This window comes from Ornithorhynchus anatinus, chromosome 6 (assembly GCF_004115215.2).
Source record: "Ornithorhynchus anatinus isolate Pmale09 chromosome 6, mOrnAna1.pri.v4, whole genome shotgun sequence".
NCBI lineage: Eukaryota > Metazoa > Chordata > Mammalia > Monotremata > Ornithorhynchidae > Ornithorhynchus > Ornithorhynchus anatinus.
Window position 1 is genome coordinate 34,765,340 of NC_041733.1, and position 16,891 is coordinate 34,782,230.

Sequence of the window (16,891 nt, forward strand, 5' to 3'; positions counted from 1 at the left end):
TCCCAATACTCCTATTACTACCAACTACTACCATCAAGAGGGTTAAAAAAAATGAGACCAAATCCACCCCTCTCTTGTCCTAGACAAGATGATGATGAACAAGCTTGTGCTGCCCAAATCTCCCGAAATCCTGATCGTGAAGTATCTATTGTTTCTCCATCGTTGTCATATTAGGAATATTTAATCTGTTTGGGGGATATATTTGCACTCCGGGGAGTGAAACAATGAAGTAGTTATCACTGATTCTCCATTGTCCACTAGAGTGTTGACTTTTTTTTTAAGATTTTATTTAAGTGGGCACTTAGGAGGCATCTTGAACAGGTTAGACAACTGAACAGTACAAATTCAACCTTAGTATCCCCAAATCCTTTTTTTTTATAATATGCAGGGGAAAAAAAGCAGCAGCAGCATGGCCTAGTGGAAAGAGCACATGCCTGGGAGTCAGAGAACCTGGGTTCTAATGCCAGCTCCACCACTTGCCTGTTGTGTGACCTTGGGCAAGTCAGTTCACTTCTCTCTGCCTCAGTTACCTCATCTGTAAAATGGGGATTAAGGCTGTGAGTCATATGTGGGTTAGGGACTGTGTCCAACCTTATTATGTTTTATCTACCTCAGCACTTAGTACAGTGCCTGGCACATAGTAGTGCGTAACAAATATCTGAAAACAAACAAAACAACCCCCAAAACCCAACCAAAATAAAACAAAACACAAAACAAAGGCAGCAGCCTAATTGAAATGACATTCTCTTGGTTCTCTTACTCTAAATATGAAAACTGAACAGATGCCAGAAGCTTCCCAGTTTATTTAGATAGAGGATACATAATGAACACAAAGATTAAGGGGAAAAAAGCTATTTCCCATGCAGATAAGTGCATTAGATATCTTCATTAGATAAAACACATTGGACTCGACTCAGAAAATAACTGTTCTACACTGGAATCAGAGACAGAAAAATAATTGAACTAATTCTGCATTCTATCAAACTTTCCTCTATTAAAATTCCTTTGCAGAAATGAGTAACTGCTTTCTTCTTCTCTGTCCAATCTGATTAGAAACAAATCTGGAAAGCCATAACAAAAACACTCCTGGGCCATATATTCATGGAACTGCATAATATTTCTAAGTATTTCTAAGTGTTTCACTCTTTATTTTCAATGTTCAAGCTATAACTAGTAATATAAACTTGATGGGTTTTATAAAATATTTCACTACACCTAAAAAGGTAATAAAAACATGCTTTCAAAAATGCCAGGCAGATGATTGTCACTATCTCTGTGAAAAGCCATTTCCTTACATGTAGGATTCCAGGTAGGGATTTCATTGTTGATCATTTCTTTTCAGGAATCAAATCACATACCGTTAAAAAAATATTACACAAATCTACTGTTTATTTTGACCCCAAAAAAATACTAACCTGACCAAGTTCTTCATTAAGATCTGAGGTGTTAACTAGAGCTCCTTCTTTTATTTCTTCATCAAACAATTCTTTATCCCAAGAAATGAAAAAGGAGCCCAAGAATTTCTGCATTTCTACTGTAACATACATGGAGACGGGGATAATGAAGTTGAACAGAACCATAAATGATAGGAAGTCTGTGAATATTTTCAAAACCTAAAACAAAATAAATAGTTCATGCTAACAAGATGCACATTTTGCTCAAGTAAGTACAACATAAAACTGAAAAGAGCAACTTTATAAAGGTGAAAAGTCTTATCAAAGAACACTTTAAACTGCTCAAGAATATGCAGGGGACACAACCAAATGAGCACATTGTGGTGGGCCCCCCACCCCCCAAAATTCATCTGGCAACTTGAGGGTGGGAAAAGATACTGAAAAACAGAGTTAGGAATTCTCTGTGGATGGGAAATCAGAGACAAAGAGGAGAGAGATGCAATGCTTGCTTTCTATACCTACACTGTGAACAGGAAGATTCTCATTCTAGTTAAGGGGAGTATCCTAGTTGGCAATTTTCCAGAACATAATAAAAGACCTTGGGAAATTTTCCCCAAAGAAAAATCCAAGTACATGGAGAAAGAAAGTGCTGGCTAGTATAACTAGCAGGGTGAAGGAGGAATTGGCAAGAGATGTTATTAAGTATTTCCTCCTAGAATCCCCGCAGAACCAATAAGGGAGGATTTGGGATAAGGAGCAAGAAATAATCAGGAGTAAGAAACAAACACTGTGTAAAAATGAAGGAAAAAAGTAGGATCTTTGGCATCAACCAGAGAGTCTGACCCTTCTTTGAGGCTTTGTGATGAAGGACCAGTGTCCAACCAGAAGGTTGTCGTGAGGCTGGGGTTGCCAAGGGATGCTGCAAGCTGCAGTCATGAACTGCCTAGAGAGAGTCTCAGACATGACGTATACAGACCCTGGGATACGGAGAAAATGTTAAACCTATTTTTAGGGACCAAAAATGTGAAGGTGGAGTGGTTTGAAATCCATTTTTTTTAACCTTGTTACCTTGGTAAACCAGATTTTAACTTTGTGTATGATATATTAAACCCCAAGTACTGAACACTAACCTAGGTGAGGATGCTTTAGGGAAGGAAAAGAACCCAAGGATTGCTAGAGAGAGGCATGCTGCATTGAAAATAGAACTGATTACAAAGGGGAGTGTGTAATCTCTGCTTTTTAATCAACAGCAGCCTGTTAAAGTAGGGGTATGCTCTCATATTAGGTATCCTTGGCTTGGGGCGCTTAGTTGGAAATTCAAAGCTGTAGTGGTAGTGAAATTCAGAGTCCAACCTCTAGGACTCTTAAAGACTACCCCTATTTCAGGAAGGGAAAACCTGAAGGGTTCTGGAATTCCAGGGAGTCACCCAGCAACTGAGTGGTGACTTTGGAGTTTTCTCAAGTGAGAGAAGGGCTGAGGGGAACCCAATACGTCAGAGGTCCACGGCACTTAAATCTATCATTTAAAAATATCCTAAAAGCAAAAATTCATTATTCTTCTATAGTCAAACTTGATTTCCAAGGCACTGGATTTGTTCCCTCTCTTTGCTTCCTCCCCTTCTCCTGAAAATGAAAACCAAATTTAACTCCAGCAGAAATACAAAGATGTCATTATTGCAGCATGCTCTGCATATATTTTGTATCGGAAAAAGAAGAGTTTCTTTCCAAACCACTTAACGCTTTTGGCTAATGAGTTGGAAACCAGAACATTAGCTGATTTTTCAAAGTCCCAATTTTTCAAATGGTTTTCAACTTTGGAAGCAAAACAGAGGTCATGCTTCAATGAACAATAATTCAATAACTTTGAACTACTAGAAGACTGGCCTCAAAATATATTAAATTAATATTCCAAGCATGAAATTAATTACCTTGAAAGTGTCACGTTCTTTTTGAGTTTTTTGGTTGTACCAGGGCTCATCATTATATGAGTAACTTTGCCAGAAATATTTCAGAGCGGTGCATACTGCAGCTTTGGTCAGAAGAATGCATAAATAAACTATCAAGAAAGCATTGATAGATCTGAAAAATAAGATGCAGCCTTTTAAAAAATTCAACCAAGAATAAAATAATATCACTCCTATTTTGAGAGGAAAAATCACTCATCTAAACTCTAGTAGAATTGGGTCTCTCAAAGCAATTTTAGCCAAAGCAGAGTAGTGAAATGACTATGGATAAGCTGCTGGCAAACAAAACAATTTCCCAGTGCTCCAGGGCTAACTCACCAACCATTGCTATTTTCCCCTCCCCCCCTCCAATCGATCAATCAGTAGCAGTTATTGAGCTCCTATTAAGCGCAAAGCACTATACTAAGCAATTAGGAGAACAGAATAACAATGACCAGGTTCCTGCCCACAAAGCACTTATAATATCGCAGGAGACACACAAAACTACATTCCAGGTAGGAGAAAAATAATAAATTATAAAAATGTGTCTGTAAGTGCTGTGAGGGGTGTGAGTACCAAAGGTTTTAGAGGATGGAAAATTGATGAAGTGGCAGTGTAGGGGGTGGGGGGGAGTAGGGTAGAGAGATAAGAGATTAGTCCGGGGAGGCCTACCGGAAGAGATGTGATTTCAGAAGGACTTTGATGATGCGCACAGCAGTGGTTTGCTGAACGTGAAGGGGGGAAAAATTCCAGAAGGGAAGGAGGGCATGAACAAGGTCAGCGATGGGAGAGATGAGGCTTCTCCACTGGCCAACATTAAGGATGGGATTTAGGGAACAACAGAGTTACAGCTCCCTGCCGAATGTTTTGCTTTACCTGCACTCTCTCTATGGCATTCAAGGTTAAAAGTACCTTTAAGAAGATTAATGCAAATAGCACCAGTAAGACATAGACTTCAGGACTGATTAATGCATGGATAAAATCTGAGCAGTCCCTTGGTATTTTATGGATTTCGTGCCCATGACTCTACCTATTAGAGCTTGGCTGGATACACCGTCATGGCCCCACCCCACTGTCCTTTCTCTCTCCAGCTGTCAGTAGCTGCATTCTCATCTCCCATTTTATTCCATCCCAGGCCCTGGGTTGTTAGGCCTGGTACCTGGCTTGTCACTCTCTCCTGGAATGGCCAGACAACTGTGAATTTCTGGAGAAACTCTCAAAAGATGTAAGTGCAGCTTTCTTCGGGCACTTGTAAATGTTTCATAATGTTCACAGATATATTCACACTTTCACCTTACTCACAGAAATTTCTCTCACTAGTCCCTCATGAATACCTGAGGACTGCTGTACTTTGGTTCTTAAGGCCTTGGGCACTGTATCCATCATTTGGGGAGAGGAAAAGCAAATGCTTTCAATGATATCTTTCCACAATATTCCCTTTTGTAAGACCTTATCGCCATCTTCACAAGTGAGCAAATCTGCTTGTTCCTGTGACCAGCCATGAGATCTCTGAGCTACATCGTAATTAAACGGGCTTCTTGTGGCTTCAGCACAAAGTTCAAGTCAAAAATTAAGGTGATTACAAGGAATTTAACCCGCACCAATGGGAGGGAAAAGAACTTACTTTTCTACAGCAGAGCGTTTTTGAGATTTTCCTTGGTAGTTCAAAGCCATTTTTGTTTCCATACCTGTGTAAACAGCTACTCCTACAGAATATTAAAGTACAATTAAATGTTCAATTCAAAGTACAATTAAATGCCTGTTTACTTGTTTTGATGTCTGTCTATCCTCTTCTACACTGTGAGCCCAATGTTGGGCAGGGACTGGCTCTATTTGTTGCTGAGTTGTACTTTCCGAGTGCTTAGTACAGTGCTCTGCACACAGTAAGCGCTCAATAAATACGACTGAATAAATGAATTAAAACTAGCTTTTTAACTAAGCCTACTCCCATCATACGACCCACAAGAATTTATATATCTACCACTGTTTATTAATCATTAATGGAAATTCAAAATAGCCCTCTGCTCCAACTGGTCCATCAAGCTTTATCATGTATGATTTTATCATTTAAAAACATTCAAATAACTTGAAAACAACTTTCTTAAACATTGTCCTTCATAAATGTAGAAATTAAAAATAGGTTGTGTTAATAGCCAGCTAAAATGAAGTTATTCTTAAGACATACAGTATTTCTGATAGACTATACACTACCATAAATCTTCTTGGTATTTTTGAGTGTTGCTCCTTTCAACAACAGATTTTCAGGACCTAGAGACCTAAACAGAAAACAAGTATTGCTTAACTAAAATAAACCACTTTATATCAATTTGCAGTTCCCTCCCTAAACTCCCCTCTCCGTGATTAACTGTGAATAGAAAGCCAAAGGAAAGTAAATGGGACTGATGCAATCAGGTGGACAATTCAAATTTTTCAAAATGTGGTTTTATATGAAATTTCCCCTGAGTTAGATAGTTAACTCCCCACAATGTTCCAGTTACTGATTATCTGGATTCCCGGTACTGCCCTGCCCTTCCATCTTCTCTATCAGCCACAATTCTGAGCTTTACACAAGACTAAACTAGACCTGAAGAATCCATATTCACATCACAGGGCAGGGTTCAGCCACTAACCCCAAGTTCCAGTCATCACCACCTGCAGTCCAAGTCACCTATGGCCCACACCAAAGAAGCACATGAGCTCCTGCAGTGTGGCTAAGCTGCTTTATTTCTGTTAACTTTAACATCCTTGCCCAAAAAGACAAATTAGAAACGATTTACCTATTATGTCTGTACCAACATAACAACGAATAATGTAGTGGAAACGAAAGCTAACCTGGCAATTGTTTCTGCACCTTCATTATAGATATTGATTCTCCCAACATACCTGCAAAGAGAATGAAAGGATTTTTTCCCCTATTGGATTCAGTTTAAACCCAGGATGAAAAGAAGAGCAGATCATCTAAAAATAGATATATGTAGACTCTGAGCAACTTCATAAAAAAATTAAAATCTCATACAGCAACGAAAAAATAGCTCTAAAATAATCCAGGCTGAAAAAGTGCCATGGTATGTGTATTTTTCACTGTTTTTAAAAACCATTAGGGTTTCTATTCTCAGCTCTAGCTACTGCATGAAAAGGTTACTATGGTTCATCCACGCAGAAAAATGACTCGATAATTCCTGTCCCCTATTAAGATGATTGTTAGGAGCAACTAAATTTTTAAAGACACAATTTTAAAGCAGTTTGAATTTCTCTGGGAAAAAGGACAATAGTTACAAAAGCGACATACAACATTACAACACCTTGCAAATAAAATCCAAAAATACAAGAAAGCCTACATGGTATGATGTCCTTACAACAAGGAACACTATTAATTGTGCACCTCAATTGGCTATCGGCTGACCTGTCTTGGTTGTTGCATGGCATCATGTCTACAGAGATTTGTCACCAGAAAAGGTCTTCTTTATTCTTGGTATTTAACTTTGGTTCACATGAGAAAAAAGGGATTACAAATTCTGCTAGAGATCAGTTGATAGACATGCTTAGAAATCACAAAATAAACCGAGCTTAAATAACTTGCAGCTATTCTGGGCCAATTATAAAGTGTCAATGTGTTAATACTACAGCCAGGAGAGATGAATCCACAAAAAGAAATCAGAGGGTGATGGTGGAATTTTTCTCCTTATTTTCAAGGACTGTAGAATCTTACAGAGCAGAGCTAAAACAAAAAACGAGATCAATGAAACTAAAAGGTCTACTGCAAGATCTTACTTGTAGAGATCAGGTTGAGGTTGTTCACATTCAATTGTGGCACGGAGGTTTTCAATGGAATCAGTTGTACAGAGCATAATGGTATCACGTACCGCATAATGAGTCTAGTAGAAAATGAAAGTAGAGAAAGTAATTTTAATGTTTCTTTATCATTATTATTATTGCATTTGTTAACTGCTCATTGTGTGTCAAGCACTGTACTAAATGCTGGGGTAAATAAAAGTTAATTGGGGGGATGCAATCCCTGTCCCACATGGGGCTGCTCACAGTCTAAGTATGAAGGAGCAGGATTTAACCCCCATTTTACACTTGAGGAAATTGAGGCACATAGAAATTCTGTAACTTTGCCCATGGTCACACAGCAAGCAAGTGGCAGAGCCAGGATTACAACCCAGGTCCTCAGACTCCCAGGGTCTTGCTCTTTCCACTAGGCCATGCTGCTTCTCACATTTCATATTTAAGGTTTTCCAGACATATACTTTAGCCCAGCTAGTGATCTGGACAGATTATTACTAATAATGATGAATATTCCCTACAAGTTAATTAATTGTAAAATGTCATTCATATTAAGTATTAGACGGCAATTAGAAAAGAAAGCTTCTGCTTCAGGATTGATGGCAATGAAAAAGCTAAAAGCTATTCTTGTTAGCATGTGTTGTACGTATGCAATTACCTGAAATGTCCTTGAAAATTTCAATATATTTTTGTATTTTGTCCTAATTAGAGTACAAAATGCTACAGTTTTACTCACTTTAGTCTACTGACAGATCTTCATATATGAATTGAACAGACAATTCTGAGTTTAATGCTAGAATTCAGCAAGCTAAGACATTAACAGTTCCATTTCACAAACAGCTTGACTAATGAATTTTAATATGCCTCATGTAGCATTTTACACTAGAGGGATCACGTGCCTATTTTTATTACAAATCTAGATGAATTCTCCTTGAACACATAATATAGTAGCTGGTTACCTGCAGGCCCAATCATGAATGTCATGGGTTTTGAAGTAAGAACAGCAGATTGTTGCCATATTGTACATTCCAAGTGCTTAGTACAGTGCTCTGCACATAGTAAGCATTCAATAAATACTATTGAATGAATGTGGGCAATAAAACTGCTTCCAGCCTCCATCCCTATAGACTGTAATCTCCTTATGGGCAGATAACAGCATCTACCAACTCTGGTGTACTTTCAAGTGCTGAGTACACTGATCTGCACACAGTAGGCACTCAACAAACACCACTGACTGAAACCACCAGTCAAGCACTATCCTGTAATGTTACCACCTAACTCCAACACTTATTTTGTAATCTGGAAGACTATATGGGTTTTAGACACTAATTTTGATGCTGCTACTGCCTCCGGAACAAGACTTAGATTCCTTATCTAGTGAAGCTTCAATGGACTGAACCTTTCTCAGAAAACTGATCCAGAGTGAAGTATGGACTGAAGTGGGACGTAGACAAGGAGGTCAGTGAGGAGGCAAGTGTAGTAGTCAGGGTGGAATTAGGATAAGTGCCTGAATTAGCAGAGAAGTAATTTGGATGGAGAGGAAAGACTGGATTTTAGTGAGGTTTTGAAGGTAAAATTGACAGGATTTGGTGACAGACTGCAAATGTGAATTGTATGAAATGAGTTGAGGATAATGCCAAGGTTATGGGCTTGATATAGGGAAGGGAGTGTTGGGAAAGGCAGGGGGAATACAGGGTTTGGGTGGGAAGATAAGGAGTTCAGTTTTGGACATCTTGGGTTTGAGATGTTGGCAGGGCAGACATCCCGAAGGTGGGAAGAAATACGAGCTTGCAGAGAAGGAGACAGGTCAGGGCTGGGGAAGTCAATTTGGGAATCATCTGCCTAAAAAAGGTAGATGAAGCCTTGGGAGTGAATAAATCCTCCAGAGGAGTGGGTGTTGATGAAGAGGGACTTCAGAACAGAGGTTTGAGGGACCCTCACTGTCAGAGGGTGGGAGGTAGAGAAGCTGGCAAAAGAGACTGAGAAGCAGTGATCAGAGGGATAGGAGGAGAACCAAAAAAGGACAGTGTCAGTGAAGCCAAGGTTGGATAACGTTTCCATGAGAAGATGGAGGACTACATAGCCAAAGGCAGCTGAGAAGGCTAAGATAATTAGGATGGGAGTAGAGTTTGCCGGATTTAGTGAGAAGAAGGTCACTGGTTACCTCTGTGAGGGTTGTTTCCATGGTGTGAAGGGGGCAAAACTAGATTGGAGGGGATCAAGGAAAGAATTGGAGGAGAAGTGGAAACAGCTAATCACTTCTTTATTTTTAGACCTACTTAATGAAACTTAATGACCTACTTTGACCAAGATAAGGTTTTTAGAGAGGAAGCCACTTAAAGTTGTAAAAAAAAAAAGGAGTCTTACAGTATTAAAATTTATTTTAGGAATATATACACAAAATGTACTTCCACTTTTAAGTGTAGCGTACTCAAAATGAAATTCATTCACAAAATGTTACCTTGATATTTTTCCTGTTCAAAGGGAAGTTTCTATTATCCAAACCTAAATTTTAGAGGGTGCTTTGCTCTCAGTTACATATTGTCCTTAAACCTGCTATTCAGGTAAACTATTTCTGTAATTAACCTAGTATGCTTTCAGCAATACACTAAATACACTAAAGAAATTAATACAATTTTCCAAAGTACAACTCATGCCTTCAGTATAAGTCAGTATGGTTCTGATCCAGTTTTAGTAAATAGTGAAATAACCTCACTCACTAATAAGTGAAAACAAAACCCAAAGATAAATTAAAAAACAAGGTATCAGAGAAGCAGCATGGCCTAGCAGAAAGAGCATGGTCCTGGGAGTCAGAGAAACTGGGTTCTAATTGCGGCTCCTCCACTTGTCCACTTCTGTGACCTTAGGCAAGTAAGCAGCGTGGCTCAGTGGAAAGAGCATGGGCTGGGGAGTCAGAGATCATGGGTTCAAATTCCGGTTCCACCACTTGTCAGTTGTGTGACTTTGGGCAAGTCACTTAACTTCTCTGGGCCTCAGTTACCTAATCTGTAAAATGGGGATTAAGACTGTGAGCCCCACGTGGGACAACCCGATCACCTTGTATCCTCCCCAGCACTTAGAACAGTGCTTTGCACTTAGTAAGTGCTTAATACCAACATTATTATCATTATTATTATTATTCTCTGTGCCTCCATTACTTCATCTGTAAAATGGGGATTAAGACTGTAAACCATATGTGGGGCAAGGACTGTGCCCAAACTGATTATCTTGTATCTACCCCAGTATTTAGTACAGTGCCTGGGACACAGTAAGTACTTAACAAATACTACCTTAAAAAAGGGAAATACATTAATAATGTGAATTCTCTTTACAGCATATGAGGGAATGAGGGTTGTACTTGGCCTGAACCACTAGTAAATAATAACATCCAAAGAAAAGGATAGAGAAGAAGAAAAAAGGGAAGCAGTAACATTAATTATTCTGAATTTTAGATAAGTAACCAAACAGTTTTATTCAGAGTGTTACCTTGAAATTGGACTCCCCATCAAGGCTTGCCGTTGTGACATAACAGATGCCATCATCACTGCTTGAAGACAAGAGGATAAGATCACAGGGAAAAGTTTCATCTGCTGCTACTTCTACTATATCACCAACCTGGAACAGACATAACTATATTCTTAATTTCTGACAATATGTTCATTACAAGTGCAGAAACTGCCAAAAAGTCAACAGAAGCTCCTGGAACACAAAAGATAAACAGAGTGACCTCTCTCTTGGACTTCAGACATCACCTAAAAAAGAACAAAAATGAATTGCATGAACTCAGCATGGTCTAGTGGAAAAAGCATAGAGGACTTGGGTTGTAATCCTGTTTCTGCCACTTGCCTGCCATGTGAACTTGGGCCAGTCACTTCATTTCTCCAGGCCTCAGTTTCCTCATCTTACAAAGGGGATTCAATACCCATTCTCCCTCAGACTTACATTGTGAGACCCATGTGATGATCTTGTATCCACCCCAAAGCCTAGTACATATTAAGTGCTTAACAAATTAACATATTAAGGGATTAAGTACATGCTTGGTACATATTAAGTGCTTAACAAATACCACAATTATTTGTAAAGATATGGTATTTTTTAAGCACTTACTATGTGCCAGGCACTAAATTAAGTGCTGTGGTAGTTACAGATAATCAGGTTGGATCAGGCCATGCCCCACCTGGGGCTTGCAGTCTTAATCCCCATTTTAACAGATGAGGTAACTGAGGTCGTATGGCAGACAAGTAGCAGAATCGAGATTAAAACCTAAGTTCTTCTGACTCCTGGGCTCATGCTCTTTCCACTAGACCACTCTGCTTTCCAAGGTTTTGAGGAGAGAATGTGGATTGAGCTTCTATTCAAATACCTGCTGTACAATTAAAACAAACACTGTGTCAACACTTTACAGCATCTCATAACTCAGACAAAAATAGAGGGTTACAGCAACTTGCTCTGACATGCAGCAGGTGGTAGAATGCAAAACCAAAGAAGCAGGGCTGCGCAGTGTGATAAACCACGAACTCTTATAAATCATTAATGAAGTTAAAATATTATCACTATACTATGAAGAATAAAAGTGGCACATGTCTCAATACAGCATGGCCTAGTGGAAAGAGCACAGGGCTCGGAGAAAGAGGACCTGGGTTCTAATTCTGGCTCCTACCTACTGTGTGACCTTGGGCAAGTCACTTAACTTTTCTGTGCCTCAGTTCCCTCACCTGCAAAATGGGGATTTAATATCCATTCTCCTAGACTGAGAGTCCCATGTGGGAATTGACTATCTTGTATCTACACGAAGCAAGCACTTAAATACCACAATTATCCTTATTATTAGGGAAAAATCAATATCAAAAAATGAAATGAGAGCATAACGTTCTGAAAGAGTTTTCTGGCTCTCAGCCTATATGCCACTTGACACAACTCTGCCGGAGAGGACATGTGAAAATTCAGTGGACCGAGGAAACATTTTAAGGATACAGTAAAAAAACAACTCTGATAATGCCGCACCTCAGCTGAAAAATGGGAGAAAGCAGGTAAACTGGCAGATTACACTTAGTCCAAGGCAATGGACCAAGTGGGCCCTCAATAAATACAGTAAATGCTCAATAAATACTACTAATAATAATAATAATAATTACAGTATTTGTTAAGCGCTTGCTATGTGCACAGCACTGTTCTAAGTGCTGGGGTAGAAACAGGGTAATCAGATTGTCCCACGTGGGGCTCACATTTTTTTTTTAATCCCCATTTTTGCAGATGAGGTAACTGAGGCACAGAGAAGTGAAGTGACTTGCCCAAGGTCACACAGCAGAGAAGTGTTGGAGCCGGGATTAGAACCCACAAACTCTGACTCCAAAGCCCGTGCTCTTTCCACTAAGCCACACTTCTTCTCAGATAATAATAATGACATTTATTAACCACTTACTATGTGCAAAGCACTGTTCTAAGGGCTGGAGTAGATAAGAGGTGATCAGGTTCTCCCATGTGGGGCTCATAGTCTTAATCCCAATTTGCCCAAAGTCACACAGCTGACAAGCGGCAGGGCCGGGATTTGTACTCATGACCTCGGACTCCCCAGCCCGTGTTCTTTCCACTGAGCCACACTGCTTCTCATGATTACTACTACTACTAATGAATAAACCAAACCTGAAAGAATCTTTGCGAGCAGAAATTACAAGGGAATTGTGAGATAAAGAGGCAAAGTTATACAATAACTTCCAGAAGTCTTTTTGCATCTACTTCCTGCATTTAACACCTTTACATTATCTTTAATAATGTTTGTATTTGTTAAGCACTTACTATGTGCAGAGCACTGTTCTAAGCACTGGGTCAGACACAGGGCAATCGGGTTGTCCCACGTGGGGCTCACAGTCCTAATCCCCATTTTACAGATGAAGTAACTGAAGCACGGAGAAGTTAAGTGACTTGCCCACAGTCACACAGCTGACAAGTGGCAGAGCCGGGATTTGAACTCATGACCTCTGACTCCAAAGCCCGTGCTCTTTCCACTGAGCCACGCTGCTTCTCTGAGCCACGGAGTTTGATATTCAAATGTTGAACATCATAATATTGTAAAAAAAAATCTATTAATGTTACACTTTAAAACTGTATTTTAGACAAAGCAGGGATGTTACAAGTGGGAATGTAGAAAAGAGTTTTTAGTAGAGAATTTTATAATTCCACAATTTTTTTTACATGATCTACACAGAAGTCATTTTAACCTCTGGAACACACACTCATTGAACCCTAACATATAAAGACTGTAAACATTCCTTTTCTAAACTAAATCATTACCTTGATTTTTTCACTCTCTTTTTTCACTCTTTCTGCATTTTCAATGGTATAGATGGTGCTCTTATTTACTTCATTATCAGCTCGGTGTCTTAGCCAATCTTCATATCCCTAGGTGCGTTAAAAAAATATGAAATCAAACTGAGTTAAAAACATCAATTAAATTGCTAAAGGAAAAAAAGAATAATCTACCCTAGATTCAGGTTATTTGAATTTTTCATTCTTAGCACAATCTGGAACATTTACAAAATATAAATACTGCAAATTTAACAAATAAATATTGACATACATCCTTTATTTAAATATGAACAGAATGCATTCTTTAAAATGTTTTGCATTCTGAAGATAGGAATCAATGTAATGAAAAGATTCAGAGTAAAGGTCTATGGGTCTACTATTGGCAAGCAGCCTTATTTGAAGATTAGGTTTTTTTTGTTTGGTATTTTAAAAAGAGGCTCTGTTCCTGGATTGTTTCCCTGTTTGTGCACTTAAATGTGCCCCTTTAAGGAAAATCACACAATAAATTATCCTAGAGAAAAAAAAAAATGAAAATGGCCATAGAGCATTAAGAGTGGAAATCCCCAAAAGTTTAAGTGTTTGAAAACACACAAAAGTATTAATCATTTGGCCCAATTTTGTTTGAGTTTCCATTCTCCTCAGGATAATGTAAAATGATGAATGTGTATTCCTAGAGTAAAATAACCAAGAGTCATAGTTATGCTACACACCATCCGTATGGAATAGTTTCATTCTAACAAGGTAGAACCTAAAGGATCACCCAATACCCAAAAATCAAGTCAATGAACAATACCATCTGCATTGTAGTAGTCATAATAATTCTGGTATTTGTTAAGTGCTTACTATGTGCCAGACACTGTACTGGGTGACACAGTACAACACGGGGCTTACAGCCTCAATCCCCATTTTACAGATGAGGTTACTGAGGCGCAGAGAAGTGAAGCTGACAAGTGGCAGGGTTGGGATTAGAACCCATGACCTCCTGACTCACAGGCCCATGCTCTATCCACTATACCATGTTTCACAGGCAGCTGCCAGGTCTCAGCAGCCTAGAACAGGACACACTGGCCTCAGCATGCATGAAGTGAAGCCTGTCCTGGGCAAAACTGTAAGCTCGTTGTGGGCAAGGGAATGTGGCTGTTTGTTGTTGGACTCTCCAAAGCGCTTAGTACAGTGCTTTGTACACAGTAAATGCTTAATAAATAGATTGAATGAATGAATGAGCAGGCTTTTTTCCAGCAGGTTCAAGGACTCACAAATAGGTTGAGGCAGAGCAAGATCTTTATACTGTTTCAGAGTTTCTAGATCCATTATCTCCCCAACACTCCTTGAGGCTCCAGGACAAGGAAATTCAGGGCGGAAATAAACGCTTCTGCGGCAGCTATACAGCTCCCACGGCTTCTTTAAGCCCAACCTGAACTGTCATGATAATTCTGAGGGAGGTTGATGTCATTTCTGAGGAACTATTTCCTGTTGGCAAATCAATCAAGATAACAAAGCAGACTGCTAAGAGAACCTGCAATGAACAACTTTTCCAGTGCCCTGGAGATAACCTTTGTAAAATACCACTTCGAGTTTTAGTGGTAAAGAGGAAAATGTCCTCAACATTTAATTTCTATTTTAGTTTATCTAATCAATAAATTAAGGAAAATAGACACAAATCATATTGCTTAATCACATACCACTCTTTTTCCTGCAACATTTAATCTCTCCATGGAGTAAATTCTGTTTCCATTATTATTAATATAGCATATAATAATGGTATTTGTAAACCACTTACTATGTGCCAACCATTGTGAAAAGTGCTGGGGATCCCAGTCTATGCAAGAAGAGGAACATCTGTTTGATTCCCATTTTACAAATGAAGATGCTGCGGCACAGAGAGTTAAATGACTTGCCAAAGATCACACAGTAGGCAAGTGGCAAAGCCAGGAACGGAATTCAGATCTCCTGGCTCCTAATCTTACACCTTTTCCTCTAGGCCACACTGCTTGTTTTAGGTTGAAATTGTATGAAAAACCTTTATGAGGATTCTTTTTTTTACTCTTTATTTTTCAGAAAATCAAGCTACCATTCCAGAAAGTATTTGCAGAATCATCAATAACAGTAAAATGGGAACAGGGATGAATCAGTAAAAGGTGTAGAAAAAGGTCTATGCCATTCTTCAAACAGGCAATTCAATTATGAGTAAGAAAATAATTTTACAATTTTAATAATCCAGGAAAAGAGATTTCTGGCAGTCTTCATTTCTCAGTGCCCTCCTTTATAAAATATCCTTGCAGATCCTGGGCATTGATACAAGACACTGGATAATTTCAGGAGGGAAAGTATCTCTGTTCTCAACAGCAGGGTGTAGTTTTGCAAGGTATTTGAGGTCACTTCAGAAATGGCCTCAGAAGCCATTTTTCATAAGTTTATTTTTAAAAGTAATCGTTTAAAGTGGACTAGGCCATTGGGGGTGGTGATGGAGGGGAATATTTTGGTCTAGTGGCCATGTGCCAAATTTGTGAGGTTGTTGAGAGTGGCAAACTACTGTGAAGGGCAGGGTGATGTGGAAGGTTTAGAGGAGGAAAAGTGGTTACTAGCACTATTTGGTGACACCTCTCTGCTTCAGAGCCAGCCATGGATTCAGCCTTAACCCCCACAAGATGCAGCTCTTGGGACTGTTGAGTGCTGCTGGGAGGCCGGGGAGGAGTTTGCTACCAAAATTGGACTGTGGAGCAGAGAGGGAGAGACACCTGAAGGATAGAAACAGCTGGTCTGGAGATCACTGGAATATGGCACCCAGGCTCCCTTCTAACCAAACCTGGTTTGTGGCCTATAGGCTGTAGAAGAACATTATGAATCTTTCCTCATCATCACACCCTCAATGTCTGGGAAAGGTAAAGGATAAATATTGCAAGGGCACACTATGTAAATATAACTCTGCTGGACTCTCTCAATCCTGTTTGAAAAGGAAAAACCTTCAGTTTTACACTCTAGGGAGGACACTCTGGTGGAACTCTTCTTAAAATATATTGAAACTCAGCATGGCCTGGTAGGCAAAGGACGGGTCTGGAAGCCAGTGGACCTGGATTCTAATTCTAGCTCTGCCACTTGAATTCTGTGTGACCTCTGGCAAGTCAGTCAGTCAATCATATTTATTGAGCACTTACTGTGTGCAGAGCACTGTACTAAGTCATTTCACTTCTCTGTGCCTCAGTTTCCTTAACCGTAAAATGGGGATTCAATATCTTTTCTCCCTCCTACTTGACTGTGAGCCCCATGAGGGACAGGGATAGGGTCCCTAATTAACTTGTATCTACCTCAGTGCTTAGAACAATATTTGATATGTAATAAGCACTTAACAAATACCAGTAAAAAAATACTCTTTCAGAGGGATGTCAAAATTTTTTTTTCAACCAAATGCCTATATCTGAACCAAAATGCATTTATGCTCAGCTTCACCTAAATATGATTATT

General features: G+C 39.2%; 1 protein-coding gene across 1 annotated transcript in view; it reads right to left on the bottom strand.

Moving 5' to 3' along the window:
* Positions 1-16,891, bottom strand: part of ATP11C (ATPase phospholipid transporting 11C) — a 123,922-nt gene that overhangs the window by 37,032 nt on the left and 69,999 nt on the right. Inside the window, 8 exon segments of the mRNA XM_029067502.2 lie at positions 1,416-1,613; positions 3,323-3,473; positions 4,962-5,043; positions 5,549-5,613; positions 6,170-6,220; positions 7,109-7,212; positions 10,610-10,738; positions 13,415-13,522. Of these exon segments, the coding sequence (XP_028923335.1) occupies positions 1,416-1,613; positions 3,323-3,473; positions 4,962-5,043; positions 5,549-5,613; positions 6,170-6,220; positions 7,109-7,212; positions 10,610-10,738; positions 13,415-13,522 (888 nt within the window).